Genomic DNA, 27711 nt, shown 5'->3' on the forward strand with positions numbered 1-27711 from the left:
TTTTCTCTAGTTGCTATGTGAGGGCTTCTCATGGCCGTGACTTCTCTTGTGGATTATGGAGCACAGGCTGTAGGCATTGGGCTTCAGAAGTTGTGAACACATGGGCTTAGTTGCTCCGAAGCACGTGGAATCTCCCCAGTCCAGGGATCGAACCTGTGTCCTCTGCGTTAGCAAGTAGATTTCTGTCCACTGTGCCACCAGGGAAGTCTATAAAGGCCTTTCTTGAAACATACACATTCTTCGGCTTTGGGGTATGAAGATTTTCAAACTCACAAATGGTTGAATAGTTTGATGAATACCTGTATACCTCCAACCCATCTCCTGCAGTGCAAGGCAGATCTTAACCACTGGACCACCCGGGAAGCCCTCATTCCTTTTTATTAGTCAGCCATATTTCAATTGAACACATGGTTTCTTTGGCAATGCAGTGGAGCTATCAGACTTCTGACCATTGTGCTTCAGTGACCACGCTCAAAACTCTTTGCAAGATGCATGCATGCATTAGAGAAGTGAAAATCAAAAACTACAATGAGATATCACCTCACATAAGTCACAGTAGCCAGCATCAAAAAATCTACAAACAATAAATGTTGGAGAGTGTATGGAGAAAAGGGAACGCTCTTGCACTGTTGGTGGGAATGTAACTTGATAGAGCCACTATGGAAGATGGTTCAGAGATTCCTTAAAAAACTAGGAATAAACCCACTATATGACCCAGCAATCCCACTCCTAGGCATATACCCTGAGGAAACCAAAATTGAAAAAGACACATGCATCCCATTGTTCATTGCAGCACTATTTACAATAGCTAGAACATGGAAGCAATCTAGATATCCATTGACAGATGAATAGATAAAGTCATGGTACATATATACAATGGACTATTACTCAGCCATAAAAGGAAAGACTTTGAGTCAGTTCTGATGAGGTGGATGAACCTAGAACCTATTATACAGAGTGAAGTAAGTCAGAAAGAGAAAGATAAATATCATATTCTAACACATGTATACAGAATCTAGAAAAATGGTACTGAAGAATTTATTTACAGGGCAACAGTGGAGAAACAGACATAGAGAATAGACATGGGGAGAGGGGAGGAGAGGGTGAGATGTATGGAAAGAGTAACATGGAAACTCACATTACCATATGTAAAATAGATAGCCAACAGGGATTTGCTGTATGGCTCAGGAAACTCAAACAGGGGCTCTATATCAACCTACGGGGGTGGGATGGGGAGGGAGATGGGAGGGAAGCTCAAAAGGGAGGGGGTATATATGTATACCTGTAGCTGATTCATGTTGAGGTTTGACAGAAAACAAAATTTTGTAAAGCAATTATCCTTCAAAAAAATAAATTTAAAAAAAGACACATGCATGTGTGCTGTCACTTCAGTTGTGTCCGACTCTTTGCGACCCTATGGACTGTAGCCCGACAGGCTCCTCTGTCCATGGGATTCTCCAGGCAAGAATATTGGAGTGGACTGCCATGTTCCTCCAGGGGATCTTCCCAACCCAGGCATGGAACCCACGTCTCTTACATCTACCTGCGCTGGTAGTTCTTTACCACTAGCGCCACCTGGGAAGCCCATCTATCTAGTAATCTGAATATTATTCAGATATAGTAATCTATATCTATTACTGTATCTATAGTAATCTATATCTATATATATTACTATATAGTAATCTGAAATTGTTCCTGAACATTTAAATGTCATTAATGGCAACCCACTCCAGTATTCTTGCCTGGAGAATCCCATGGATGGAGGAGTCTGGTGGGTTACAGTCCACGGGGTTGCAGAGTTGGACACGACTGAGCGACTTAAAAAAAAAAAAAAAAAATTTTTTTTAAATGAGATGTGATGTAAGTGTAAAAGACACACTGGATTTTCACTTTTTGGTATGAAGATTTTCAGACTCACAAAAAGTTGAATAGTGCAACAAATACTCATTTATCTTCGACTTTACATTCAACAATGACTAACTCTTTGCTGCATTTGGGCTTCCTTTGTGGCTCAGCTGGTAAAGAATCCACCCGCAATGCGGGAGACCTGGGTTGGATCCCTGGGTTGGATCCCTGGGTTAGGAAGATCCCCTGGAAAAGGGAAAGGCTATCCACTCCAGTATTCTGGCCTGGAGAATTCCATGCACTATATAGTTGTGGGGTCACAAAGAGTCAGACATGACTAAGTGACTTTCACTTGCTGCATTTACTCCATTTATTTATCTACATTTATTTTAGGATTTTATTTACATTTATTTAACAATTTGAAAGTTGCAGCGACTTCCCTGGTGGTCTAGTGGTTAAGACTCTGGGCTTCCACTGCAGGGGGCACCATAAATACTTCATTTATCTCTTTAGAGAAGGGATGACTTAAAGTAGCTGTTTTAAATAAAAGTAATACTAATCTTCCAACACAGGGGTGAACAAACCATGGCCTGCAGGTTTTATTGGAACACAGCCGTGCTCATCCATTTACATATTGTCTCTGACTGCTCTGGTGCTGTGTCAGCAGAGTTGAGTAGTTGCCACAGAGACCATACAGCCCCAGAGTCTAAAACCTTTATTATTTGGCTCTTTACAGAAAAAACTTGCCGACTCCAGCTCTAATAAATACAGGTGTGGAAATAGTTACTAACTCTTCACAAGCCAAAGGATTTGACAGTCATTCTTGCATGGCAAGCCTTTCTTCCACTAGTGTTTGGGTTTTGCAATGCCATGGATGACTTGAGGTGTGTGTGAGTGGTTGTGATGGGGAGGTTGGGGAGACAGGAGTGGGACTGAGGAAGAGAACTAACATCCACTGCACACAGCCCTGGTCGGGGAGCTAACATCCCGGAGCAACTAACCCCGAGCCAAAACTAGAGTTCAGGCATCCCAACAAAAGATACCATGTGCCACAACTAAGACCCAATGCAGCCAAATAAATACATTAAAAAAAAAAAATCATAGAGGTTGCTTATTAAGCTCAGATTTCCAGGCCCCACATCCCAGGATTTCTTTACACACCTGGGCGTCTGAATTCAAGAGCCCAAGAGTCAGAATTCAAGGTGGTTCTGAATCTGGTGATCTGGAAGTCATACTTTGAAAATTACCGCTTTAAGAAATAACTGAAGTTTCACAAGATTTGTTTAAATCAACCACTATTTTATTAAAAATGAGCTCTTTACATAACAGTGAATGCTTAAATAATTCAAACAGTGCTAAAACATATAAAGTACAATTAAATGTTCTTTTCTCACCACCTACTCATCTCTCATCCAAAGATGTGTTTCAGTGATTACCTTTCCAGACTTGAATTTGTTTTTCTTTTTTTGGCTCTTCAGCATGTGGACTCTTAGTTCTCCAACTAGGGATGAAACCCATGCCCCCTACAGTGGAAGCATACAGTCCTAAGTACTGGACCACCAGGGAATTCCCAAGACTTGAATTTTCTTTTCTTTTTTTTAAAGATTATTTCATTTATTTATTCTGTTGTCCTAGACTGGGTCTTCGTTTCCCTGGGCAGGCTCTCTAGTTGTGGTGACTGGGCTTACTTGCCCTGTGGCAGGTGGGATCCCAGTTCCTCTACCAGCAGGGATCCAACCAGTGTCCCCTGCACGGCAGGGTGGACTACCAGGGAAGTCCCAAGACATGACTTTTCTGCATATGCAAACACATATATTGGTTAAGAATGATGAACATTTGATGTTTCCATTTCTGTTTTGCAAACTAATGCTGAAATAAACATCCCTATTCTCATGTCTTTGGGCACGAATGATTGCCTCTGTACGACAGATTCCTAAAAGTTGACATATGATGATAGCTTACTTATTGGCCTGATTTTTACCTTTTTTTTTTTTTTTTGCTTGCGTGTGTGGTGGTGAGAGACTTCCTGTGCCTAATATTTTGAATGATTCGTCACTGGACTTTCTTTTTGTTTTAATCAATATCCAACGTTCACAACAAAAAGATTTTTAGTTAGACCTGTTTTATCGCTCGCTCCGGCTTAGACGTTCACACTAACATCGCTACATTAGAGGTGAGTTCAAGGGAGCCAGCAGCAGAGCGTAGTCCTGGGAGCTGAGGCGCACCTGGGTCCTCCCCGAGTCTCCTAAGAGCCGGGGCTTCGGGCAGAAGTGCGCTCTGTGGCACTGAGGCCGAGTCCAGACGCCGCCTCTTCTCAGCGCCCCTCCCGCTTCACTCTCAGTCGGCTTCTCCAACTCCCGTCCGGTTCCACTTTCCTGAGTTCCGCAGCGCGCCGCTTCAGAGCAGCAGAACACAGCAAGGTGAAATTTCAGACCACTCGGCTGCAAAACCTGGTGGCTCCGGCGGTTAAAAAAAAAAAAAAAATTCTGCCTGTAATGCAGATCTGGGTTCGTTCTCTGAGTCAGAAGATCCTCTGCAGAAGGAAATGGCAACCCACGCCAGTATTCTCGCCTGGAGAATCCCCACGGACAGAGGAGCCTGGCGGGCTACAGTCGCAAAAGGCCGGACACCACTGAGCCGCCATAGTAACCAGTACCGGCCCGCCTCCTCTTGTCCCGCCCCTTCCACTGGACATTTGCTTCCGCTTCCTGTCGCGGCGTGACGGCGCACGGCCCCGCCGCGAAGAGCTTGGCATTGTGGGAACTCTTTCCTTTCTCGCTCCCCGGCCATCTTGGCGGCTGCTCTTGGTGAGTGGGCTCCTCCGGGCCGAGGTTTTGGCAGCGCGCGGAGCCCAGGGAGTTGCCGGTTTGGAACTTCGGATCGTAAACTTCCTGTCCTGTCCTCTGTGTTCTAGGTTGGGGGCATCCCGCATCTAAAGCAGGAAGATGGTGGCCGCAAAGAAGACGGTGAGTGAAGCAGGCCGGGGCCGGAAGCCTATTTCACGTGGAGAGATGAGTCTTGGCCGGGGCGGGCAGTTCTGAGCACTCTGGGCGTACAGCGTTCCCGCTGGCCTAGGAGGCTTCCAGAAAGAACCCGAGAGTCCGTCTCAGTGCCTTGGAACCCTCTACTTCGGAGGTTTTATTAAGGGGCTCCGGTTCCAGGAAGCTGGATCCAGTTTGGTTTTTTTTTGGCCGTGGCTTGCGAGATCTTCGTTCCCTTTCTAGGGATGGAACCCGTGCTCCCTGCTTGGAAGCGCGGGAGACTTAACCACTGGACCACCAGGGAAGTCCCTGGATCCAGTCTTGAGTGGTTGCAAACAAGGCCTTCAAGTTCGTATTAAATGTTTGCTTTGTAGAAAAAGTCACTGGAGTCGATCAACTCTAGGCTCCAGCTGGTTATGAAAAGTGGAAAGTACGTGCTGGGGTACAAACAGACTCTGAAAATGATCAGACAAGGCAAAGCGAAACTGGTCATCCTCGCCAACAACTGCCCAGCCTTGAGGTAATTGAAAGAACCTGAGGGTGTGTGTCCTCCTCTGTAAATTCCTCGTAAGCGAATATCCAGGAGTGTGAGCGCAAGCTCACAGAGCGCAAGCTCTGGGTATCTTGAGCTGGGTGTCAAGTAGAATTTGTATTACAGGGGCACATTTGCAGGATAATTTAAGGGTTTCTCTTGTGTTTGGCTCTTGATTTTTCTCCCCCTCATAGCATCTCCTTCTATGAGGTTCTCTTTGGGAGAAATGTGTGGCAGAAACCAAAGAAGGGCAAACTTTGAGGGTAGCGCAGAAACATAAGTTGCTTTTCCTTATGTCCTGCCTTTTTTTTTTGCTTGTTCTTCTAACTTTGAGGTGTTTTAAAAGGACTTCATTTTATGAACTACTTGTAGTTAGAGAAGCTAAGATCAGAAGAGTTCAGGCTGGCCTGTGGGTCTGCACCCTCCCAGTTCACCCAGTTTTTGCCTGATTCACTGTTTTGAAACTGAACTTACGAGGTACTGTGCGTAAGTTCAAGTTGGGCCACGCAGAGTATCAGCCGTATTTTCAGTGCCTGTGCTTGTCGATTTTCTGTGGTAATGCATAACCTCACAGCATTTCATACAGGGCGTCTGTCCCTATGGGCAAAGCCTGGAGAGCTCTCTTCCATCCCATCTCAAACCTTTGGTCTTACTGCAAACCATTCACACTTACCTATTAGAGTAGTGCCTTTCAGCATGAATGTACATACAATCGCAAATGATTTGGTTTAAATGCAAGTTCAGATTTAATGGATCTGGATTGGGGCCTGATGGGTTTTTAACAAGTTCCTTGATGGCTCTCTACCTACTTAGTGGTCACAAAAACATTAACTTTGGGCAAGTGCAAGCCTGTGGCATGCCTGTTTTTGTTTTATTGCATTTAGCTTTTCTTCACTTCATAGTTGCTCTTTGTTTTTTATATAAATTGAAGATTTGTGGCAGCCTTACATTGTATAAGTCTGTAGCTGCCGACTTTTTCTTTGTTATGATGATTTGTGTTCTTTGATGTTACTACTACAATTCCCTCAAGGTTCAGGTGATGGTTAATGGTTGGGCTATTTATTTATTTTTGCAACAAAATATTTTAACTTATGTATGTACATTGGGTTTTTTTTTTTTTTTTTAAGACATAATGCTGTTGAACACTTACAGGCTACATATAGGTTAAACAACTTTTATATGCACTTGGAAATTTAAAAATTCCTGTGGCTAGCTTTATTGCAATATTTGATTTATTGCAATGGTCTGGAAGGAATCTGCAGTATCTGAGGAGGTATACCTGTTCTATCACTCTCCATCCAGGGCTCAAGCACCAGAGGGATTAGAAATGGCTTAGACATTGTCATGGGAATTAGGTAAAGTGTCTGGCAGATAGTAAATGCTAAGCAAATGATGATTTTATTCCGTACCCTCTTCTTCCATGAGCACAAATATATACTGTAGAGGGTCCAAAGGATGGTTGGGTTGGATAATGAATATATTTTTAAGAATAATAAGTGGCTTACTGTTTGAAGGCTTTACCAACATTGGAACTAATGAGAGAAGTAACATTTAATCTGTGTCAGTTGGTATGGTATTTATTTGCCTTTTTTTTAAACCCCCAAAGGAAATCTGAAATAGAGTATTACGCCATGTTGGCCAAAACTGGTGTCCATCACTACAGTGGCAATAATATTGAATTGGGCACAGCATGTGGAAAATACTACAGAGTATGCACACTGGCTATCATTGATCCAGGTATGCTTTTTCAGTCATATAATAAGTCTTTTTTTTTTCTTTATGATGTAATACAATGACTTCTTACTATACAAATGTCTTTGGTTCCTAAGTTCAGATACTGAGAATTTATATAGCAAGGGATATCCTGCAGGCTTATGTCATGGAGAGTTAGTAGTGAATGTCAGTACATAAATGTACTTTGTTATAAATGAAATTTCTTTTTACTTTGAGATCATGAGTTTAATTTCATAGTGCACCTGAGAAATTATGTCTTACGGCCTTGGTATAAGGTGAAATTATAAAGGGGGGGAATAATCAGGTGAAACAGTAGAAGAAAGGAATCCTTACTGGCTGCCTGAGAATAGGTGAATAAAATTAGGTTGAGGGGAAAAAAGGGCCTACAAACAACACGTCATGTTTTGAACTTAAGAATTTCTAATTCGTGAAGCTACTGCGAATATTCTCGCTGTTCTGATTTTGTAATAATCAGGGCAGGCTAAACATTCGCTATATTAAGACCATGCATGTGTCCCCAGACCTAGTTCTTTGCCTAGGTCTGGTTTTATAAATGCTGGTGATAAACCAAGTCTGATTTACATGACGTATCTTGTGTGGGAATTGTCTGTGACTCTAGGTATCTGATCAACCTTGAGAAATGGTAGCACAGCTAGTGTGATAATTTTTGAAGATAACCGTTGCTAGTTTGATGATTACCAGTTGCCATTAAATGAGTTGTAAAAATTACTGTGTTTTGTTTTTTAGGTGATTCTGATATTATTAGAAGCATGCCAGAACAGACTGGTGAAAAGTAAAGCATGTACAATTTTTCTTTAATAAAACTGGCCAGAGCTTGTTTTAAAAACACTGTATTCATTGCAGTTATTTATTTTTATTTCTTCTTGTCCCAGTATACTTCCCTGAAGCTAGATTAGTGAAGATGGGGCATCAAGATACAGTGGCAAAACTTGTGGGTTAAGAGCCAGATATCCCAGTTTCACTTTCCCCGTTTTTGTAAAGGGAGTGCACTGAGTTCCTTTCCAGTACTAGATTTTTAAAATTTAGTTTTCATAATTTCAGTCCCAGGATATGGCTGTCATTTTTTAAAAAATGTTTATTGGGCTTCGTTGGGTCTTGGTGGCGATATGCACACAGACTTAATTACAGCGTGTCCAATCTTAGTTCCACGACTAGGGATCAAACCTGTGTCCCTTGCATTGCAAGAGAAATTCCTCACCACTGGATCACTAGAGAAGTCTCTGGTATTGTTGTCATTTTGTTGAGTATGTCAGAGGCAACAAGGGTCAATACCCAGAATCTAACCAGAACTGCAGTTTTACAGTCCACTTTAAATCCACTGAATCTGAGTAGCAAAGAGGATTAAGTGAAATATGTTCCTTCCACCTCCAGATTTTCACAGGGTGAGAGAAGTTCTATTGAAGCAAGGTCTTAAGGGTTTATAGTAGTACAGTTCAGTTCAGTCGCTCAGTCGTATCCGACTCTTGTGACCCCGTGGACCGCAGCACACCAGGCTTCCCTGTCCATCACCAACTCCCAGATCTTGCTCAAACTCATGTCTGTCTAGTTGGTAATGGCATCCAACCATCTTATCCTCTGTCGTCGCCTTCTCCTTCCTTCAATCTTTCCCAGCATCAGGGTCTTTTCCAATGAGCCAGTTCTTCACATCAGGTGGCCAAAGTATTGGAGTTTCAGCATCAGTCCTTCCAATGAATATTCAGGACTGGTTTCCTTTAGGATTGACTGGTTTGATCTCCTCTTGCAGTCCGAGGAACTCTTCAAGAGTCTTCTCCAACACCACAGTTCAAAAGCATCATCTCCTCAGCCCTTGGCTTTCTAAATGGTCCAATTCTTATATCCATACATGACTATTGGAAAAACTATATCTTTGACTAGACAGACCTTTGTTGGCAAAGTAATATCTCTGCTTTTTGATATACTGTCAAGGTTGTTCATAGACTTTCTTCCAAGAATCAAGTGTCTTTTAATTGTCATTGCTTCAGTCACCATCTGCAATAATTTTAGAGACCAAGAAAATAAAATCTGTCACTGGGAAGCCTTTGTAGAAAAAATGTTCTTGGGACAACTTCAGTATATTCCCAGATCTTCAGTATTTCACAGTTTCACAAAGTGTGTTTTATATATTTTCAGTCTTAAAAGATGTACTCTGAAGTAGGTTTGGTGTTCAGATTGGGGGGATACCACATACTACATCTCCCAAGTATGTCCTGTGTAACCCTTTTCTCACATGTAATACCCTTTGAAACACTAAAAGGAATTAGGGGGAAATGGTGACTCAGATTTATAGAGTTGATTATTGCTGGTGGGGTATACTCAGGACATGTGTTGGGTTCTAAGTTTGCAGAAGTGTTAGAAATGTCTTTTGGACTTTAGAGTCAGTCAACTTGTGAAGGCAGTTTTTGGTGGTAGAGGAATGAGACACAGATGTGAATGCCTTCAATACACTATCCAAAAAGTTGAGTATTTACTGAACTTAAAGTCAGCATGTTGGTATCTTAGTCTTGTCTCTTTGTGATCGCATGGACTAGCCCACTGGGCTTTGATGTCCATGGAATTCTCCAGGTGAGAATACTGCAGTGGGTAGCTATTCCAGGGGATCTTCCTGACCAAGGAATCAAACCCAGGTCTCCCATGTTGCAAGTGGATTCTTTACTGTCTGAGCCAATTGATTATAGGTAGGTAGATTTATTTTGGGGCTCGGTATTCTGTTCCATTGCGGCATCTGTTATTTCTTTTTCATTTCTTCCTTTGTTTTTTTTTATTTTTGTTTTTGCTTACACTGGATCTTTGTCACCATGCACTGGCTTTGTCTATTTGCAGGAGAGCAAGGGCTACTCTAGTTGCGGTTCGCGGCCTTCTCATTGCAGCAACTTTTGTTGTGGAGCACAGGCTCTATTCCCATTGGCTTCAGCAGTTGGGGCACACAGGCATAGTTGCTCTGGCTTGTGATATCTCCCCTGTCCAAGGATCGAACTCATATCCCCTGCATTGACAGGTGGATTCTTAACCGTGTGCCAGCAGGGAAGTCCTCTTCCTCTTGATTACTTGGGTTTTCTCTTTTCTTGGTGAGCATGATTAGAGATTTGTCCATGTTTACCCTTTCAAGGGCTTCCCAGGTGGTGCAGTGGTGAGGAAGCTGCCTGCAGTGCAGGAGACCTGGGTTCGATCCCAGGGTTGGGAGGATCCGCTGGAGAAGCAAATGGCAACCCACTCCAGTACTCTTGCCTGGGAAATTCCATGGATGGGAAACCAGCAGGCTACAGTCCATGGGACCACAGAGTTGGATGCAACTGAGCACACCCTTTGAATAAACCAGCTCTTGGCTTTATTGATTTTTTTTTCAATTTTTTAAAAAAATCTTCTGGGAGGCTGATACACAAATTGGGCTGAAGTACTGCTCTAATTGTCACTATGCCTCCCTAGAATAACACTGCCTTTTGATGACCGGGACGAATTGAGAGAAATCGTAACGGACAGATACGGGGCAGACAGTTTCTTTAGAGTATTCAGATACATCAAGTGAATGGAATTCTTTCTTATTCATAACTTGGATTTAATAAAATTAAAAAAAATCTTATTTGTCTCCTCTCTGATCTTTATTTTTTTTCTTCTGCTGTCTTTAGATTCTGTTCTTTTTCGAGTTCTTTTAGGTGATAGGTAAGTTTGAGATTTTTCTCATTTTTTTGAGGAAGGCCTGTATCACTATGAACTTCCCTCTAACAGCTGCCTTTGCTGTATTCCATAAATTTTGTATGGGTGTGTTTTCATTGTCACTTGTCTCAAGGTATTTTTTAGTTTCTTTGATTTAATCTTTGACTCATTGGTTTTTTAATGGCATGTTGTTTTAGTCTCCCTGTAACCATTTTTTCCCTCATTTCTTTTTCTGCTGTTGATTTCTAGTTTCATGTCACTGTGGTCAGAAAAAATACTTGAAGGACTCTGTGCTTCCTGAACCTGGATATCTGTTTCTTTAGGTTAGGGAAGTTTTCGGCCATAATTTCTCAGAATACGTTTTATTTTTTAAACCTTTTTGCTTCGTTTTCCTTCTGGAATTCCTATGTATGTGTAGATTGGCACACTTTTATATTATCCTACCGGTCTCATTGGTAGGACTGATGTTGAAGCTGAAACTCCAATACTTTGGCCACCTGATGGGGAGAGCTGACTCATTAGAAAAGACCCTGATGCTGGGAAAGATTGAGGGCAGGAGGAGAAGGGGACAACAGAGGATGAGATGGTTGGATGGCATCACCGACTGAATGAACATGGGTTTGGGTTAAGTCTGGGAGTTGGTGATGGATGGGGAGGCCTGGTGTGCTGCGGTTCATGGTGTTGCAGAGTCGGACATGACTGAGCGACTGAACTGAACTGAACGGGTCTCTTAATGCTTTCACTTTTTTTTCCTCCCAATCTGGATTTTTGTCTGCTGTTCTAATTGGGTGATTTCTATGCTATCTTCCAGGTCACTTATTTGTTCTGCAGTATTCCATCTGCTCTTCATTGCCTTTTAGTTTAGCTTTCATCTTGGCAAATGAGTGTTCTGATTTTTCTTGGCTCCTCTTTATAGTTTGTGGTTCTTTTTTTACAGTAATCTGCATTTCTATCCATAGAGTTTCCTAATTCCTTCAGTATTTTCATTATCTCCTTTTTGAACTTGGGTGTCTGTCAGACTGAAGAGATCTGTTTCATTGTTCTTTCAGGGGAGTTCTCTTGATTTTTTAACTGCGAGTGGTCCTGCTTCATTTTACTTCTATTTCTCTTACTCTGAGTTTAGGAGAAGCAGGTTATTTACTGTGGTCTTGGAGGGATGTGTGGGCATGTCCCTGTGTAGTCTGCGTGGATTTAATATTTTTGATGTGAGGCCTGTGTTTAGTATGAACGCCTGCTGCCTGTCCTCGGTGTTTCTTGGCCTTAATATCCCTTTGGTGAGGAGTGTGACTGATGTGATGGCCAGAGTCTGCAGTGGATGTTGAGTGGGGCCTCCTCTTTGCTCTGTGGTCGCCACAGCCCTGTTGGGGACAGTCTTCCTGGTTATTGGAGCCGAGGCCCCCAGATCATTTCTGAGTCGCGTATCTGAGCTGTGGTGTGAGGTAGGCAGAGTTGGAGCACGTGCACCGGGAAAAGAGCCCCTGCGCATTCCTCTGCCGGAGCTGTCCACCGGGAGAGTGCTTTGTGGCCCACAAGGCCACCCGCACAGATCCACTCTAGTCAGGGCCCAGGAGCGCGGCAGTCATGCACCTAGACCGCCTGGGAGCGCCGGAGGCAGCCCAGGCCTTGTCCCGGCCTCGCCCCCACATGGACGCACTCAGGAAGCCCACAGCTGCCAAGAGCAGATCCGTCTCAGCCACAGAAGCACCTGTTCTCCACTTGGATGTCGCGCTGCGCTGAGTTTACAAAGCAGGCAGCATAGGTGTAGAGTCACACAACTGGGTGACTGAACAGCAATCCTGCAGCGCTGGGTTTACAAAGCTGGCAGTGGGTCCGTCTGCGTCTGGCACAGCCGTGGGGAGAGACCAGAGCTCTGCCTCCTAAGTTGGGCAACCCCCCGGCACCTGATCCCAGAGCCTAAAGAGGCTGCTACGGCGGGCCCTCACCCCCCACCTAACAACGGCACTTGGCGCTTGGCTTCTCTGGCCGTCTCCGGTCGGCTAAGCCCCAGCCCTCGCCCCAGCTCCGTGCTCTAAACCCGTTTCAGCACCCGGCCCCAGCTGTGCCCGCAGACGTGCGTCTCGGCCGGGGAGTGCAGGCAGGCAGCACAGACGGCAGCTCTGTCTCCGTTTCTCTGTCACACACTGGTTGTGACCCTCGCCTCTGAAGCCCCCTTTCTGTCCTGGTGACTCCTCTTCCAGCTCCTTCCCAGGGGCGCAGGTTCCATCCTGCTTTTTCTGTTCTTTTTCTTTGGTCCCACCCAGGGTTATGTGGAGATCTTTTCCTTTCAGGTGGCTGAGGTCTTCTGCTAGTGTTTAGTAGGTCTTCTGTGAGAACTGTTGCATACGTCAGTGTTTTTGATGTATTTGTGGGAGGATATGCTTTCCACGTCCTTCTACTCCACCGTCTTGATTAGAGCCCCGAGTTACTACTATTAGATGAGGAATGGTCACACAAAGAGTGAACGTGGAAAGCAAAACCTTTATACCTGAGATATACAGAGAGCAAACGAGAAATGGACAACTTTATTTTTTTTCTTTCTGGTCACACTAGGTTTTCTTTGCTGTGTGCGGGCTTTCTCTAGTTGCAGTGAATGTTGGCCAATCTTTCTTGCTGCATTGCAGTGGCTTCTCTTGTGAAACACAGGCTCTAGCACACGGGCTTCAGGAGTTGTGGTGCACAGGCTTCACTTGCTCCACGGCTTCTGGAATCTTCCCGGTCCAGGGATCCAGGGATCGAGCCGGTGTCCCCTGCACTGGCAGGCGGATTCTTACTCACTGTACCGCTAGGGAAGTCAGGAAACTATTTTAAATTTTAGACAGTTCTCAAGTTAAATATCTTGGGTTACTATGTGAACTTGACGGATTAGTTGGAGGTTTTTTCTGCCACGAAGGCACCTTCCTTCCCAAGTTGCAGAAAGTTGAAAACAGCACAATGAAATGGCCTAAACAGCTAAAGTGTATGTGGGGGTGGGCAAGGGGAGCAGTGAAGTGTGTTTGTGTGCACGCCGTCTAGAGCCACTAGAGGGAGCCAGGACTCAACGCAAAGTAGACTGGAGACAGCTGGAAGTAACGGCTAAGCTAGGATTAGATCTCAAAAGGTAGTGCCAACCCAAATCCACACGTTGGATGAAAACCCGTTTTCAGGATCACATGGAAGACTCAAATATAAATGTAAACTGAAGGTGTAATACTTTGAATCACAACTTTTATACTTGGAAAGAACTAGATGGTTTCCAGATAAGATTGAAGCCTAGGAGATGGTCTTCCTACTCTGCTCCACTGCCCTTTGGGAGGGTTTTTGTTTTTTAATTTATTTATCATTACGGTGGTTTTTGGCTGCGCTGGGTCTTCGTTGCTGGGCTTTCTGCAGTTTCAGTGCTCGGGCTTCTCTGCAGTGGCTCTCGTTGCGGGGCACGGGCTCTTGGCGCTCGGGCTTACGCAGTTGCTGCCTGTGGGCCCCGTAGTTGGCGGCTCTGTGGCCCTAGAGCACAGGCTCAGTAGTTGTGGCACATTTTGCTTAGTTGTTCCAAGGCATGTGGGATCTTCCCGGACCAGGGGTTGAACCCACGTCCCCTGCATTGGCAGGCAGATTCTTCACCACTGGAGCACCAGGGAAGTCCCCCCATTGGCTTTTAAAATTTATCTTTGTTTTCAAGTTTTACCGTGTGCATGTAGATTGAGTACTTTCTTTTAAATGTTGCATAGTATTTCTGAGATATGGATCATACCACAGTTTATCTGTTCCCCCTCTGGTGGTGATTAGGTGATTTGTAATTTGTTACTTTTGCAAACTCTAGTAACATTCTCATACAGGCCTCCTCCTATGTATGTGCTAAAATCATCGAGTTAGATACCTGTAAGTGCAGTTGCTGGAATACAGGGTAGGGCTGCAGTTTCAGTTTCACTAGGTAGGGACGGGTTATTCTCCAGGGACGGCCCATCTGTGTTCTCACTAGCAGTGTGTGAGAGCCCCGTGTTTCCTCAGCCTTACCAACACTGTAGTCAGACACTAACTTTTGCCAAGTTGATTGCTTTAACCTGCAGTTTCCTGATTATCAGTGAGATTCAACATTTTTTTTTTATATGTATCTCAGCCTTTTCTCATGTATACGTATCTTGCATTTAAGATTAAGAATTTTACACAATACTGTTCTCTGAAATGAATTTTAATATTGTATAAAAAATCTAACTTCTTATACAAGTACATATGTTCTATGATTTTATGCATACATCCATATACATATATCAAGGTAAAGTCTGATAAAAAAAAATAGCTTTCCCATGGCCAGTGTTCTACGGAAGTTAAGTCTGTAAGACTGTGCAGATTTTATTTTGTTGTCAAATGATATTGTAACACTAAGGCAGAACAAGACCAAAGCAAATTGTGTCCACAGTATGTTACAGAGTATCTTGCATAGCTTATTTCTTCTCACTTTATAAAACTCATTTTAGGATTCTGATAGGTTGTTTTTTCTTTTCTCAATGAATTTATACAAGTTAGTGTGTACTTTTTGCCTTTGTTCTATAGCAAACCAGCTTTCTCAACTCTTGTTGTTTTACTTTACAACCTTACGGAATTAATGATAGCCTGAGCTTTGGGGGCTCTGAACTGTTTTCACTGTAATCCTTGATACAATGATGTACAAATACATAGAGCATTTTGAATCTTCATCTGTATCGCAGGCGATTTTCCAGGGCTTCCATTCTCTGTGTCATTTCTTCTAGTAAATCTCAAATTAAGGAAGAGGAATCTGAATGGCCTATTTACATTCAAATACAACTTGATTTATCTACAAAAGAATTTGTGTCCTGCAAAATACAAGGCTTTTGTTTTTTCCATTTCTGTAATTCTGACTTAAAAGTTTATAGTAACCCATTAGTACATACTATTAAGACTATAGATCTATGTTGGGTTAAATGCTTTTTTTTCTTTAACATTAAATCCATATAGTTCAAATTTTTCTTTTTAAAAATTTTAGTTCTGCTCACTCCCCTGTTGCTTATAAATTAATTTACCATAGCACGCCTCTGGGAGCTGAACTGATGATGCTGGGAATGAGGAGAGGAGAAAAAAAAAAGGATCAGGTCTTGGAAAGTAAGATACGACATCAGAAGAGAAGATGGGGAGTTTTCACCCATGAGGCCATATGAGACCATAAGGTACCAGCCTTGAGGACGTCTGGCGCATATAACTTCCTTAGTACCTTGTGAAGTAAACCCTCAGAGGCGGGCTGGGAAAAGGCAGACCAGGGGCTCATTAGGGTGCCCCTGGTGGCACAGCGGTAAAGAATCCACCTGCCCTCGCAGGAGACAGGAGTTTAATCCCTGAGTCGGGAAGATGCCCTGGAGAAGGAGATGGCAACCCACTCCAGTATTCTTGCCTGGGAAATCCCGTGGACAGAGGAGCCTAGCAGGCTACAGTCCATGGGGTCGCAAGGAGTTGGACACAACTTAGCAACTAAACAATAAGAACAGCATTAGAATAAACATTTGTCTTCCTTTTTGAAGCTTCTTAGTACCCTCCACCTGCCCCCCTGCATGGCAGAATGAGAGCCTGGATTCATCATCTAGATTAACCACAGTCAGATTATTTTGCTTTCCTTTATGAAGCATATTTCCAGTTTTCATGAAGAAAATGGCTATATGCTGTTCTTTATAAACCACTGGCACAGAAATAGTTCAGAATTAAACCATTTCCCTTTAGTCTAGTTGATATGTGTTCAGCTAGATCAGGCAGTTTTAGTAAGCTTACTACAGTTTTAAGTTCAAACTAGTTGGCAGAGTGTTCAGTGCATAAAAGCACTGAATCTCATTTCTCCATCATCCCAAAGCATTCCTTTTATTTGTAATACTGTTTTAATGAATCATTGGATCCTGCTGTTCCCTTGGTAGAATGTCTCATCTTAGAGTGCTGATATAAAATCTCTCTGCTGCCAAATGAAAAAATCCCAACTCCAGTCCTCTAGAAACTATATACTGACCAAATGTGGCTGCAGGGTGGCTTGGGGCCAAAGGAGAGCTTTGGAATTTAGGTAGAATTTGAAACCTCTTCATTCTACAGCATTCTTTGCCTACATGTACTGTATCTCTGATGCACTTCAGATCTGTATCTCTATCTTTGCCTACATGTACTGTATCTTTGATGCACTTCAGATTTATCTTTCATTTCCTCCCAGCAGAGAGGGAATTAAGTAAACATGTTTTTTCTTTACTCTGCATACTGACTGGCTAACCGGCCTTACTGCTCAACCTCCTAGAACCAACCACAGATAGCTTGACCCGTGCCAGCAGTTTGGCTTGCCCTCGGCTGTCAAGCACCTGTCAGACTGCTTAAGAAATAGCCTTTCCTGGAGTTCACTATTCTTGACTTTATAGAAGTGACTTCATTTGATATATACCCATATATAGAAATGTTTGAGGTTTTGATAGTGTTCTTTGCATTTCATACAGAGGCATAACATTAGAAAAGGATATAGCGCTGTGTTAATTTTCTTACTTCTTCATTTGCAAGGTTCTGGAACATTATAAGGTTTTCACATTTGCATTGATCCTGTTTTTCTTCCAAAGGACTTCCTAAGAAAGCAGATGGAAAGTGTTCACCTCTATAACCCACCAGACTTCCCAGACACATAGTGATAGGACTGAATCAGCACATGGAGGAAACCATAATGAAAGCAATGTTCAACTTTTTCCATGCAGCCAGATCCAGTAGATATCAGGAAAGAGCTGTATATGCATCCACTGCTGAAGTGGCCTTTATTGTGGACTGAGGGAAGGCTACTGCAGTTTCTTCTAGTTTATTTTTTTAGTTCTCTTTTCTTTAGTTCTTCTATTCCCCACCCCACCTTCCGCCTACTTGCTCCTTTCCTGTCCTCCCTTAAGCTGAGTTTGTTGGCAAGTTGAGAGGCTGATAGCCAGCTACTTATAGTAATATTTTACTTGGAATTACCTGAGGACTTTGTCGAATGGAAAACTTTTTGTGTAGACCGTGCAAGATTGTCTTCTTCAAACAGATATCTGTGTTGCACTGCAAAATTAGAACAGGAAAGTAGGTCTCGGATATTTATGGTGACTGGCTCAGATTCTGTAAAGAGAAAGAAAACTGAAGTCAAACCTGTTTAACATGGTTGTGGTTATAAAACAGCCATCAGCTGTCAGGGTAGGGTACTTGTTATTCCTAGAATGAGGTACATAGCTTTACTTTAGGACATACTATGGCAGAAAGACCATCAGCAGAGAGGCTCTTAGCAACTATGGCTAAAAAAGGGTAGAGTAAAATGTTTCCTATGTGATGGAGGGGGAAAAGCCATAGTTAATGTAATTCAAATGTTTCTTACTTACATTTCATTTGTCTTAGGGGAAACCATGGTGGAAGCAGCCACCAAAGATTCTAAAAATATTGCTTTTAAAAAATATACCTGTTGGCTGGTGGACCCTCTTTGGCAGTTCCCCTGCTGGAGAGTCCTGTCTTCCATCAGAGTCTTCCAGAGCTGATAGGTAAAAGATGACCAGAAGATTGACAGTTGTCTACATGGGTGCATGTGTTCTTAGGAAACTGGTCCCAGACCAACTGTCTACCTGCCTGCCACCACCCAGGATGTTCAAGTTTGATTCGGTAACACCACCAATTCAGAAAAGCAGGTGGTTACCCCCAATAACCCAAGACCTTCCAGAGGTGTTCTCTCTAGTAAGAGAAGCATGGACCCCTTAAATGCATATTCTTTCTTAAGAATGTCCCCCTAAATGTTACATCTAGAAAGTGGAGTGGGAAAAAAGTTTGTCCAGTTATTAAGTTGCATTGGCAGCAGCTCCACTTAAATGAAAGAGCTCAGAGGCTAAACATCAAGTTGCGTTAGAAATCCGAGAGGGCTTCCTTCCCTTCCTGGCCCCCTTCATCCCAGTGCTCTTTCCTGGGGAGGAATAAGACACGTCACTTTGACCGGGATTTTACTGGCCACTGAACCTGGGACAGGAATAAAAGGAAAAACGGGCAGAACTGCTTTTCCGGTCCCCCTGCATTATACATGGAGTCAGACAAACCTGGGAGAACTGCTCTATGTAAGCACACCGGCACAACGGTGAACCGGAGAAAAGCACCAGGGGCTCCTATACACAAGAACATCTACGTTCCAAAGGGCAGTCTGGTGTTCTGTGAACTGAAGCAGTCCATGCAAGAGGCATTTTTAAAATTTTTATCAGTGGGCTTGGAAGGACTACCATCCCTTCCCACTCTAATTACTGGTGTATCCTGAAATTATGCATCAGCTTTCCTGATTTATATAATGGTTGGTTGTAGTTACATGATCATCTCCATAGGGTTTTTGTAAGGATTAAGTATGCCGTGTGTTAAAACACTGACTACACTGCCCAGCACAGACCAAATGCTCAAGCAATTTATTAGCGTTATTATTAGCTATTAATAATAGCTAATAAGTATAGTATCTTGAGAGTCCCTTGGACAGCAAGGTCAAACCAGTCAACCCTAAAGGAAATAATCCTGAATATTCATTGGAAGGACTGATGCTGAAGCTGAAGCTTCAATACTTTGGCCACCTGCTGCAAAGAGCCGACTCATTGGAAAAGACCCTGATCCTGGGAAAGATGAAGGCGGGAGGAGAAGGGGACGACAGAGGATGAGATGGTTGGATGGCATCACCAACTTAATGGACATGAGTTTGAGCAAGCTCCCGGGAGACAGTGAAGGACAAGGAAGCCTGGAGTGCTGCAGTCCATGGGGGTCTCAGAGAGTCAGACACGACTGAGTGACTAATACTTTCATTTTCAGTGTGAGCTATTATTGTCTTCTCTCTCCCCTATTCTGCTTTTTGTGCTTACTGTTTCCAGACAGCACTGGCCCTGCCCACGAGGGAGGCACTGTTCTGAGCACTTTGAAGGAACGGATTGAGAATTTCCCGTCCAAGGGTTCACGCTGCTCTGTCTGCTAAGGTCTCCCCTAGACGCCACCTGCAGTACCTTCACATATGCCCTTCTGCAGTTTGGCACTTATCTCGCCCATCGTGCTGAAGTCTTCCGCATAGAAGAGGTGCTTTTCTGTGGGCTCAGAGGCGATCTCTCGCAGTTCCTCCTCGATGGCTTTCCCCACCCCAACAGCATACATAGTTATCCCTAAGGTGCAAAGCAAATGAAGAACGGGGCGGTTACACAGGCACAGGGACCAATGTGGGGCTGCCAAAGGGAGGGGTAACAGGAGCGCGGGCACATAACAGGTACACATACTATATACACAGCAGACGGCGAGGCCCTACTGTAGCACAGGGAGCTGTGGTCGATATCTTGTATAATGGAGAAGAGTCTGAAGATACTGCACATAGATCCTTGTGCTATACAGTAGGACCTTATTGTCTGTTTTATACACACACACACATATATAAAATATGTCTGTATGATCTGAATCACTTTGCTGTACCCCTGAAACTAATACACGTTGTAAGCCAACTTAAAAAAAAAAAAAACAACACATTAGTGAGAGTTGTATTCCCAACATCTGGAAGTTGTGTGTTCTGCACTCGGAGCCAGCTAGATACTAATAATCGGTGTGATGCGGGGCATCCACGTCAGCTCCCTTTCTTTTCCCCCAGTTTTATTTTGGCCTTGTGAGCAAAAGACAGTGATCCAGGAGAGGAAAGTGAGACACTGAGAGGCTGGGGAACTACACCACCAACCTGCTCAGCTCTGGACAAGCTCATTAGCGCATCTTCAACTTTCCCTGAATTAGTCCTGTGGATAAAGTAAAAAAGAACACTATCTCATGGCTTACTAAATAAGGATCTCTTCTGGGAGAATTCTAAGAAATGGGTCATTTTATGACCTTGTAACCTAGTTTCTGCTTGTCAAATATAGTAACTTGTGTGATAGTAACCTTAAGTGACCTGCAGCCAAATGAAACTATTCTGCCCACCCCTCTTGGGAGGATAAAGCCTTGTAAGAAGGTGCTAAGCTGAAAAGGAGAATCTGCAGACCACTGGAAATTCCCTATGTAAAAAAAAAAGAAAAGAACAAACACAAGTATCAACTTTAGATTTCAACAGGCATATGAGATTGTTCCAAAAGTTTTTATAAACAAAATTAATCATTAGATTCCCTTCTCCAGTATCCTCTTCATTTGAAAATTAAACATTAATAAGAACTTAAGTTCTGCTTGATTTTCAACATTTTGCAGCAGATATCTTACTCTGGCTAAATCATTAAACTAAATTTTTTTAAAAAATAAGCATAAAAATGGCTCTTTAAGTCAAAGGCAAGAATTGTGCCTCATTCTAAAGTCTATGTAAGGTCAACAGCCAAGTTCAGCATATTTGTTTGAGAGCCCAGTGACTTTACACACAGTCTCCTAAAAAGGATAACCACTATTTTAAAATTGTGTTCATTATACATAGGAGTAATTAAATTAATCAGAGGAAGTCACTTCAGGTAAGTCGTGTTGATTCAAGAACCAAGCATATATTTGTTTCTCCCACCACCCCCTTTGGAGGATTTGTGGAAATTTGAGTCGGGGAGAGAGTAAGGTAGGTTGGCTTCCATGAGATAAATAAAAGGACTAACCACTGTCTTTGGAGACAAGGTGTTGCCCCAGTACATTCTGAGAATGCAGGCTAGAGGGGTTGGTGGGTTTGACATGAGCTCAGCTAAGCTAGTCCAGAAGCAGGGAAACCAGGTGTGAGCAGCCAGTTTTACAATCTACCCAGCTGATTCAGGCAGGACACTTTTGGGGGCTCCTGTGCTTTGGGGGCTCAGAAAAAATAAAGAGTGAAATAAGCAATATCAGTAAAATGGCCCCCTTCACAAAGAGGGTGACTGAAGGTTGATGTGAACCAGACTTTCTGTGAGGAGGAACGGAACTCGCCAGTGGCACTTCAGCACTTTGATCCTTTGTTCATTCACTCAGCAAGGATTAATCACACAAGTAGTATATTCCAGGCCTGACTGAGGCACCGAGTCCATAAAGTTGGTGCATACACTTTCCCCCTCATAGGAACCGCTGAAGCAATGTGCTCTCAACAGGTTCTTAAAGAAAGCAGCGTTGAAGCAAACTGCTTCACAACCCTCAGGTCTTCCCATCTTCCCAAGGATTCCAGACACTGCCCCTCAAGCTGTCTACCAACCATCCCAGCTTTGGGGTTTCTTTTGCCAAGAGCCATATTCATCTGCCACATTTGACATCTATAGTCAAACCTCAAAAGCAACATAGTCAAACATCTAAAGCAACCTCAAGTCCGCCCTGCATTATACGTGGAGTCAGACAAACCTCAAAGAGGCTAAGCTTTACTGAGCAACAGAGTTTAAGAGTCATGATCTCGTCTGACATTTTGATTTTCTCAAAAGCTCACTTTTGCCTCCTGCAAACACAAGACTATTCACTATCTTAAGGCTACTGTACTCCCAGTATGTTCACTGGTAGCGTTGCTTAAAAAAAAAAAAAAAAGGTATATTACTCCAATAAAAATTTTAAAAATTAAAAAAACTATTGGTAAGAGCTCCTCCTACTAGGAATCTATTTCTATCCAGTTCTTCGGGTGATTCTAAAGCAACCAGACCAGTGTCTGGGAAGCATTGTTTATTTTTCTGGTTAAACAACACATGTAGGATTGAGTCTCTGCTCTGGAGGTCACAGCCTGGCTGGTAAATCATCACAGGAGACGACTGCTCAGGTGTGACCTGTGTGCACAAGACTTTGGCCTCCTCCCCGCGTCCTTTAACTCCTGCGGGGTCCCTTTAAGGCCACTAGGTGGCAGTTTAGTAAAGGTGTGTAACTGGGGTGACAGGAAGCCACTCTGTCCCCTCAAGCAATCTCACTCCCATGCGCCCCTGGACCCCAATGTGAACACCAAGCGAGTTTACGAAACCTGAACCCTGAGTGGTGTAAAACACACCCCCATCCCATATTACCATTGGCCTGGGCTTTACTGGCCCACTCGGAGACGTCGTCCTGAGCCCGTCCGTCCGTGAAGACGATGGCCACTCTGGGCACCCGTGTGGAGAGAGGCCGGGCCCCTTCTACTTGGGTAAAACTTCTCTCAAACATATGTTTCAGGGCCAGCCCGGTCATAGAGCCCTTGCCCATGTATTTCATGTGGGCCACGGCTTTTTTCATGTCTTTGGCCGAGCTGAAGTTTCTCAGGGTGAACTCTGTGCGGACCAGCGTGGAATACTGGAGCAGCCCTACTCGAGCAGCTTTGGGAGAAACCGCCAAGGAATCGATAATTCCAGTGACAAACTGCTTCACAATCTCAAAATTATCTTCCCCAAGGCTCTTGGACCCATCGATCACAAAAACCAAGTCAACTGGGCCTTCAGTGCATCCTACGGGAATAAAAGGAAAGTTGTAATGGTTAAATGATTAAAAAAAATCATTATGCACAAGAGGAGAAGAAAATTACGCTTCCACTGGAGGCATAACTATTTTGGAGAGCTACCTTTATTCTTTAGATAGTAACACAGGATAGACAGAAAGTGTTGGAAGAGTCAGAAACAACCATAATGTTCACAGTTGCCTTGATGTGTGACTTGTCAAATTGTTAAAAATAGTATTTTCCACAAGCAAAAACACATGGCGGATATACAAATTGGAAACTAGACCCACATTGTACCCCAGATCACCAGCAGTCAGGCCTCAGAGGGACTGTGTGTAGAGTACCCTGCAGAGTCTGATAGCACCCCCAAAAGATTCCAAAAAGTTTACTCCAGGAGGGTGATATCACCCCAGGGCTGGCATCCGACACACAACAGACTTGGAGATTCTTCCAGTTCAGCTCAGTCACGATCTTCTAGGGAGATGTCCCTGTAACCCAGCTTGTGTTTGTTACTCTCTGTGTAGCCCTCACATGATTAATCTGGTCAACAAAAGCTGTTTATTGAGCTCCTGCTTTGTGTAAGGCAGTCAGCGAGGCGGGGCTGCGAGTGACCGAGACACAGCCCCTCCCCACGCTGTTCACAGCCCCGTGTGTTCCGCGCAGCGCTCCACCCTGTGCAGCGGCCGGCTAACCGAGGGTCAGCTCCCGCCTCCAGGCCACCAGTTCCTGCTCAGCAGGGGCCATTTTTCATCAATTTCTGTACTTCCGATACCTGGCACATAAGAGTTGTTCAATAAATGCTTGTTGACAAAATACACGAAGGGGATGGTATCCATTTGGTAGTACAACCGCTAGGTACCCTCTTTACCATTTTTTTAAATTTCTGGGCCCCTTTGCACAGCCCATGGGATCCTACCTAGCTGACCAGTGACCGAACCCAGGCCCTTGGCAGTGACAGCAGGAGTCCCAACCACTGGACCGCCAGGGCCCCATCATTGACCGTTTGAAGTTTAAAATGAATTATCACTGTGAATTCTTTACCTACATGGAGGTTTTCCAGGCACCTCAGATGGCTGACAGTAAAAGTTTTATGCAAATATGTTAGCAAGCTGGGTATAGAGAGATTTTTTTGTTATTTAGGGCTGCATAAGAAAAATTTACAGATCCCAAATGGATGATCTCATTTCAAACAGTCTACAGTATGCAATATAACATTCTCTTTTACATTTCAAGGCAGCTGTCTAATACTTGAAAGTGAAGTACAGCAATAGTAGGAAGTAAAGACACACACATGCAAAAATATTTCTATTCTTGGCTCGACTAACATGCTAAAATAATTGAGTATATATGTTGTAAGAGTTGGGTTCCTTTCTTTCCCCATTTAAGCGCTTGTCCTCATTACTCAACCTATTGACCTCTTGTTAGTGAAAGAGGAAATGGCCAATTCAGAACTTCATTTACATTCATAGCCTGAATCTCAGGGAGTGTGCACCTGGCTCTCTAGCAGATTTCAGAAATAGTGGAATAATTTTTCAGCAGCGAATCTATTTTCTCCTTTCCCTCATATATTATTTTCTTAGAGAATAAAACGAACACCTGCAGCCTCCCTGCAGGGAGCGGAGCAGACGACTCCAGCAGGAGACAAGAATCCTAGGTGGAGTGGAACAGCACCAGGGCGGGAGGTGCCGTGTTTTCACTTTAATGACAGCCCGGCTTGCTGGCTACCTATTTACAGGAAGGTCACTCAAGCTTTCCTTGGATGTTTTCTTTTGGTGGTTAAGTCAGTGAGACTGGAACAGAGCTGTGATTTGCTTTCTGAACTCAACTTTCACAGAGTTTCAGAAATTCGGGTTTGGACAAGACCTTTAAAGGTCACTGGGCCAGCCCCCACTGTTGCTCATATCTTTACTGCATCTCCATAGCCATTCATTCAGCCAGGGCCTGAACACCTCTTCTGATAAGGAACTCACCGCCTTTCCACCAAAGCCCCATCTTTTCACAGCTCTGCGGTGAGGATGACAGTGGCTATCATTTGTCAGGCACTGAGGAGGTGCCAGCATTGAGCTAAACACCTGTAAACACACAGTGTCATGTATTTCTTATGACGATTCTGTAAAGTGTTATCCTAATATTATAGAAAGAAACTGAGACCCCAGAGAACTTAAATAATTTCTCCAAGGTCACGCAAATGTAGGAACAGTGGGTTCAAATCCACGAAAATCCGTAAGATCAAAGCTCATGATCTTAACTAATTAATCACACAGTTTCTCTGAGACAAGGTGTCTTTGTCCTTGTACCAAGTTGTGGCTTTTCTTCAATGTCCTTTCTCTCCCCAGGGCTTGGGGGATGTCCTATAAATAATGGATGAGGTGACTGTCACTTTGGTATTTGAAAGGTACCTCGAGTCTTTTTTTTCTACATAGATCCCCAGTTTCTTCCTTTATTTTTCACTTGACATCATACTGAACTTCCTCACCATGATGGTTTCTAGATTTTGTCTCTATCCTTTAACTTTCATTAAAAAAAAAAAAATTACATGCACATGGAACAAAGTTCAAACACTACAAAGGTTATCTATATCTTTCTATATATGTCTACCTCTATAGCGATGTCTATCTTGAGAGAGTATGTTAGAGGGAGCCTTTTGCAAAATACATCAATGGTAGCACTATAAAAACCACTCGACACCATGCTTTTTTCACTTAAAATATCTTGAGGATATATTTAGAGCTGCTTCATTCCTTTTTTATATATTTATTTATTTATTCTTGGCTGTGCTGGGTCTTTGTTGAGGCTAGCTGGAGCTATTCTTTGTTGCGGGGCTCTGGGCTGCTCATTTCAGTGGCTTCTCTTATTGCTGAGCACAGGCTCTAGGAGCACGGGCCTCAGCAGTTGCAGCGAGTGGGCTCAGCAGTTGTGATGCACAGGCTTGGCTGCCCTGCAGCATGTAGAAGCCTACTACTGGGCCAGGGATTGAACCTGTGGACCTTGCATTGGCAGGTGGATTCTTACCCATTGGACCACCAGGCAAGTTTTGCTTCATTCCTTTTATCAGCTGTATAGTATTCTAATGTATAGATGCACCATAATTTATTTAATCAGCATCTTATGAATAGGCACTTATTTCCCATTTTTGCTCTACAAATAACACTGCACAAAATATTCCTTCATATGTGGTTTTGTGAACACATGCACTTCTTTGCGGCATAAACTCCTAGAACTGGAACTGCCTTCCTTTATTTATTTTCTTGTGAGTTTGTTTTTATTTTTATTGGGCTCTAGGGGATGGTTGGGAAATAACTCTACAAGTTATGGCCCACTAGGGAAATAACTCTGCAAGTTACACCCCACTAGGGAAATGTCCATTCTATGTTTCCTGGGATAGCTTTCAGAGCTTTTTCTTTCACTTGGAGTCACTGCTTTTGCTGGCAGCAGCATCTTCAGGTTCACTGCGGAGTGGCTTCCCCTTAGAAAAGAATTTTTCCTCTTTTTTCCTGGGGACCCTCTTGTTACCTGACTCTTTCGGGTCACTAACTGGTTCCTCTTTGGGGAAAGATTTCTTCCACTTGGAAAGATTTCCACTGCTGGCTGTCTCTTCAAGATCACTACTAACCAGCTGCTTCTTGGAAAAAGGTTTCTTTTTCTTGGGTTTGGAGGAGGAGACAGATGGGTCTTCCATTCCATCCTCCTGAGGAGCCTTCTGAGGCTTTGGCTTTTCTTTGGGTCTTTCACTTGTCCCCTCACACTCCTCACACTGCTTTTTTCTGATGATGCCACGGCAATGGCAGCCAGTCTTTTCCGTCTTCAAGTGTTTCTTTTCCTGTTTCTCCAGCTTTCTAGGAATCTCACCAGCGGCTTCCTCTGCCTGAACCACTGTCTCCTCCATGACATCCAGATTCTTTCGTGGAATCTCTCCAGTCTCATAGAAGGACAGCCACTCCCCAACTTGTTCTCGAAGCTCCTCCCCAAATACCCTGGGGGCGGAGGTTACCTAAGAGAAGCAATCAGTTCCTGAGGCAATCCCGCATTTGTTTGCCAGGTACTGGGAGCTGCGGCCTTTGTTCTTGGCAGCTGCTCTCCAATGAGGCTAGAGTGGAAATGAGGCCATACTTTGGGGTGTTAGGCTCTGTCTTCAGAGCTCTGGAAACGTGGCCCCTTTGCTGGGCCAGGGAATCACTCACACACCAGGACGGGGCAGGAACTGCCTTTAAAATATTTGCCAAACTGCCCTCCTAGAAGCTGTACCAGTTCAGACACCTAGTAATAAACTTACAATTGCCTATTACAACATACCTTTGCCAACGTAAGGAATCATCAAACTTACTGAACTCTGATAACTAAAAGGCAAAAAATGTACTGTAGCTTTAATCTCTCATTATACATATTCCTTTTTTTTTTTAATGTTTCATGTCATGTTTAGAAAGTTCTCTACTCTGAGATTATAAAATAACTCAAGGCTTTTTCTGCCACTTTAGAGATATTATTTTTTAAGTTTAAGAGCACAAATCTTACCTCCCTCATTCCTGATATTCAGCTATGATCACTAGCCTCTTAGCTGACAGTGAACTTACTGTCAACTGAAACCAAAAGTGTTTTCACAGATGCAGTTAAGCTCTCTTCCCCATTCTTCGTCTATG

General features: G+C 43.5%; 2 protein-coding genes and 2 non-coding genes across 4 annotated transcripts in view; 3 read left to right on the top strand and 1 right to left on the bottom strand.

Moving 5' to 3' along the window:
• Nucleotides 1-4597: 4597 nt before the first annotated feature.
• RPL30 (ribosomal protein L30) lies at nt 4598-7946 on the top strand. Its single transcript, XM_070477358.1, has 5 exons — nt 4598-4652; nt 4760-4811; nt 5201-5346; nt 6965-7095; nt 7840-7946. Exons 2-5 carry the CDS (start codon nt 4791-4793, stop codon nt 7887-7889), a joined length of 348 nt encoding a protein of 115 aa, XP_070333459.1. The 5' UTR covers nt 4598-4652; nt 4760-4790; the 3' UTR covers nt 7890-7946.
• MATN2 (matrilin 2) overlaps nt 6970-27711 on the bottom strand; it is a 169292-nt gene continuing 148550 nt past the window's right edge. Inside the window, 6 exon segments of the mRNA XM_070477357.1 lie at nt 6970-15487; nt 17238-17336; nt 17713-17847; nt 18182-18253; nt 19737-19889; nt 22671-23084. Of these exon segments, the coding sequence (XP_070333458.1) occupies nt 15432-15487; nt 17238-17336; nt 17713-17847; nt 18182-18253; nt 19737-19889; nt 22671-23084 (929 nt within the window). The 3' untranslated portion in view covers nt 6970-15431.
• LOC139038567 (small nucleolar RNA SNORA72) lies at nt 7529-7660 on the top strand. Its single transcript, XR_011491606.1, has one exon. It is a non-coding gene; the product is annotated as a small nucleolar RNA SNORA72 (small nucleolar RNA).
• On the top strand, nt 10476-10607 carry LOC139038520 (small Cajal body-specific RNA 8). The gene has a single exon (XR_011491565.1). It is a non-coding gene; the product is annotated as a small Cajal body-specific RNA 8 (non-coding RNA).

This window comes from Odocoileus virginianus, chromosome 15 (assembly GCF_023699985.2).
Source record: "Odocoileus virginianus isolate 20LAN1187 ecotype Illinois chromosome 15, Ovbor_1.2, whole genome shotgun sequence".
In the NCBI taxonomy this organism is placed as follows: domain Eukaryota; kingdom Metazoa; phylum Chordata; class Mammalia; order Artiodactyla; family Cervidae; genus Odocoileus; species Odocoileus virginianus.

Coding starts and splice junctions, on each gene's coding strand:
- RPL30 (XM_070477358.1), top strand. CDS start 4,791: ATGGTGGCCGCAAAGAAGACG. Junction 4,812..5,200: donor TGGTGGCCGCAAAGAAGACG/GTGAGTGAAGCA, acceptor TTTGCTTTGTAG/AAAAAGTCACTGGAGTCGAT. Junction 7,096..7,839: donor ACTGGCTATCATTGATCCAG/GTATGCTTTTTC, acceptor TTTGTTTTTTAG/GTGATTCTGATATTATTAGA.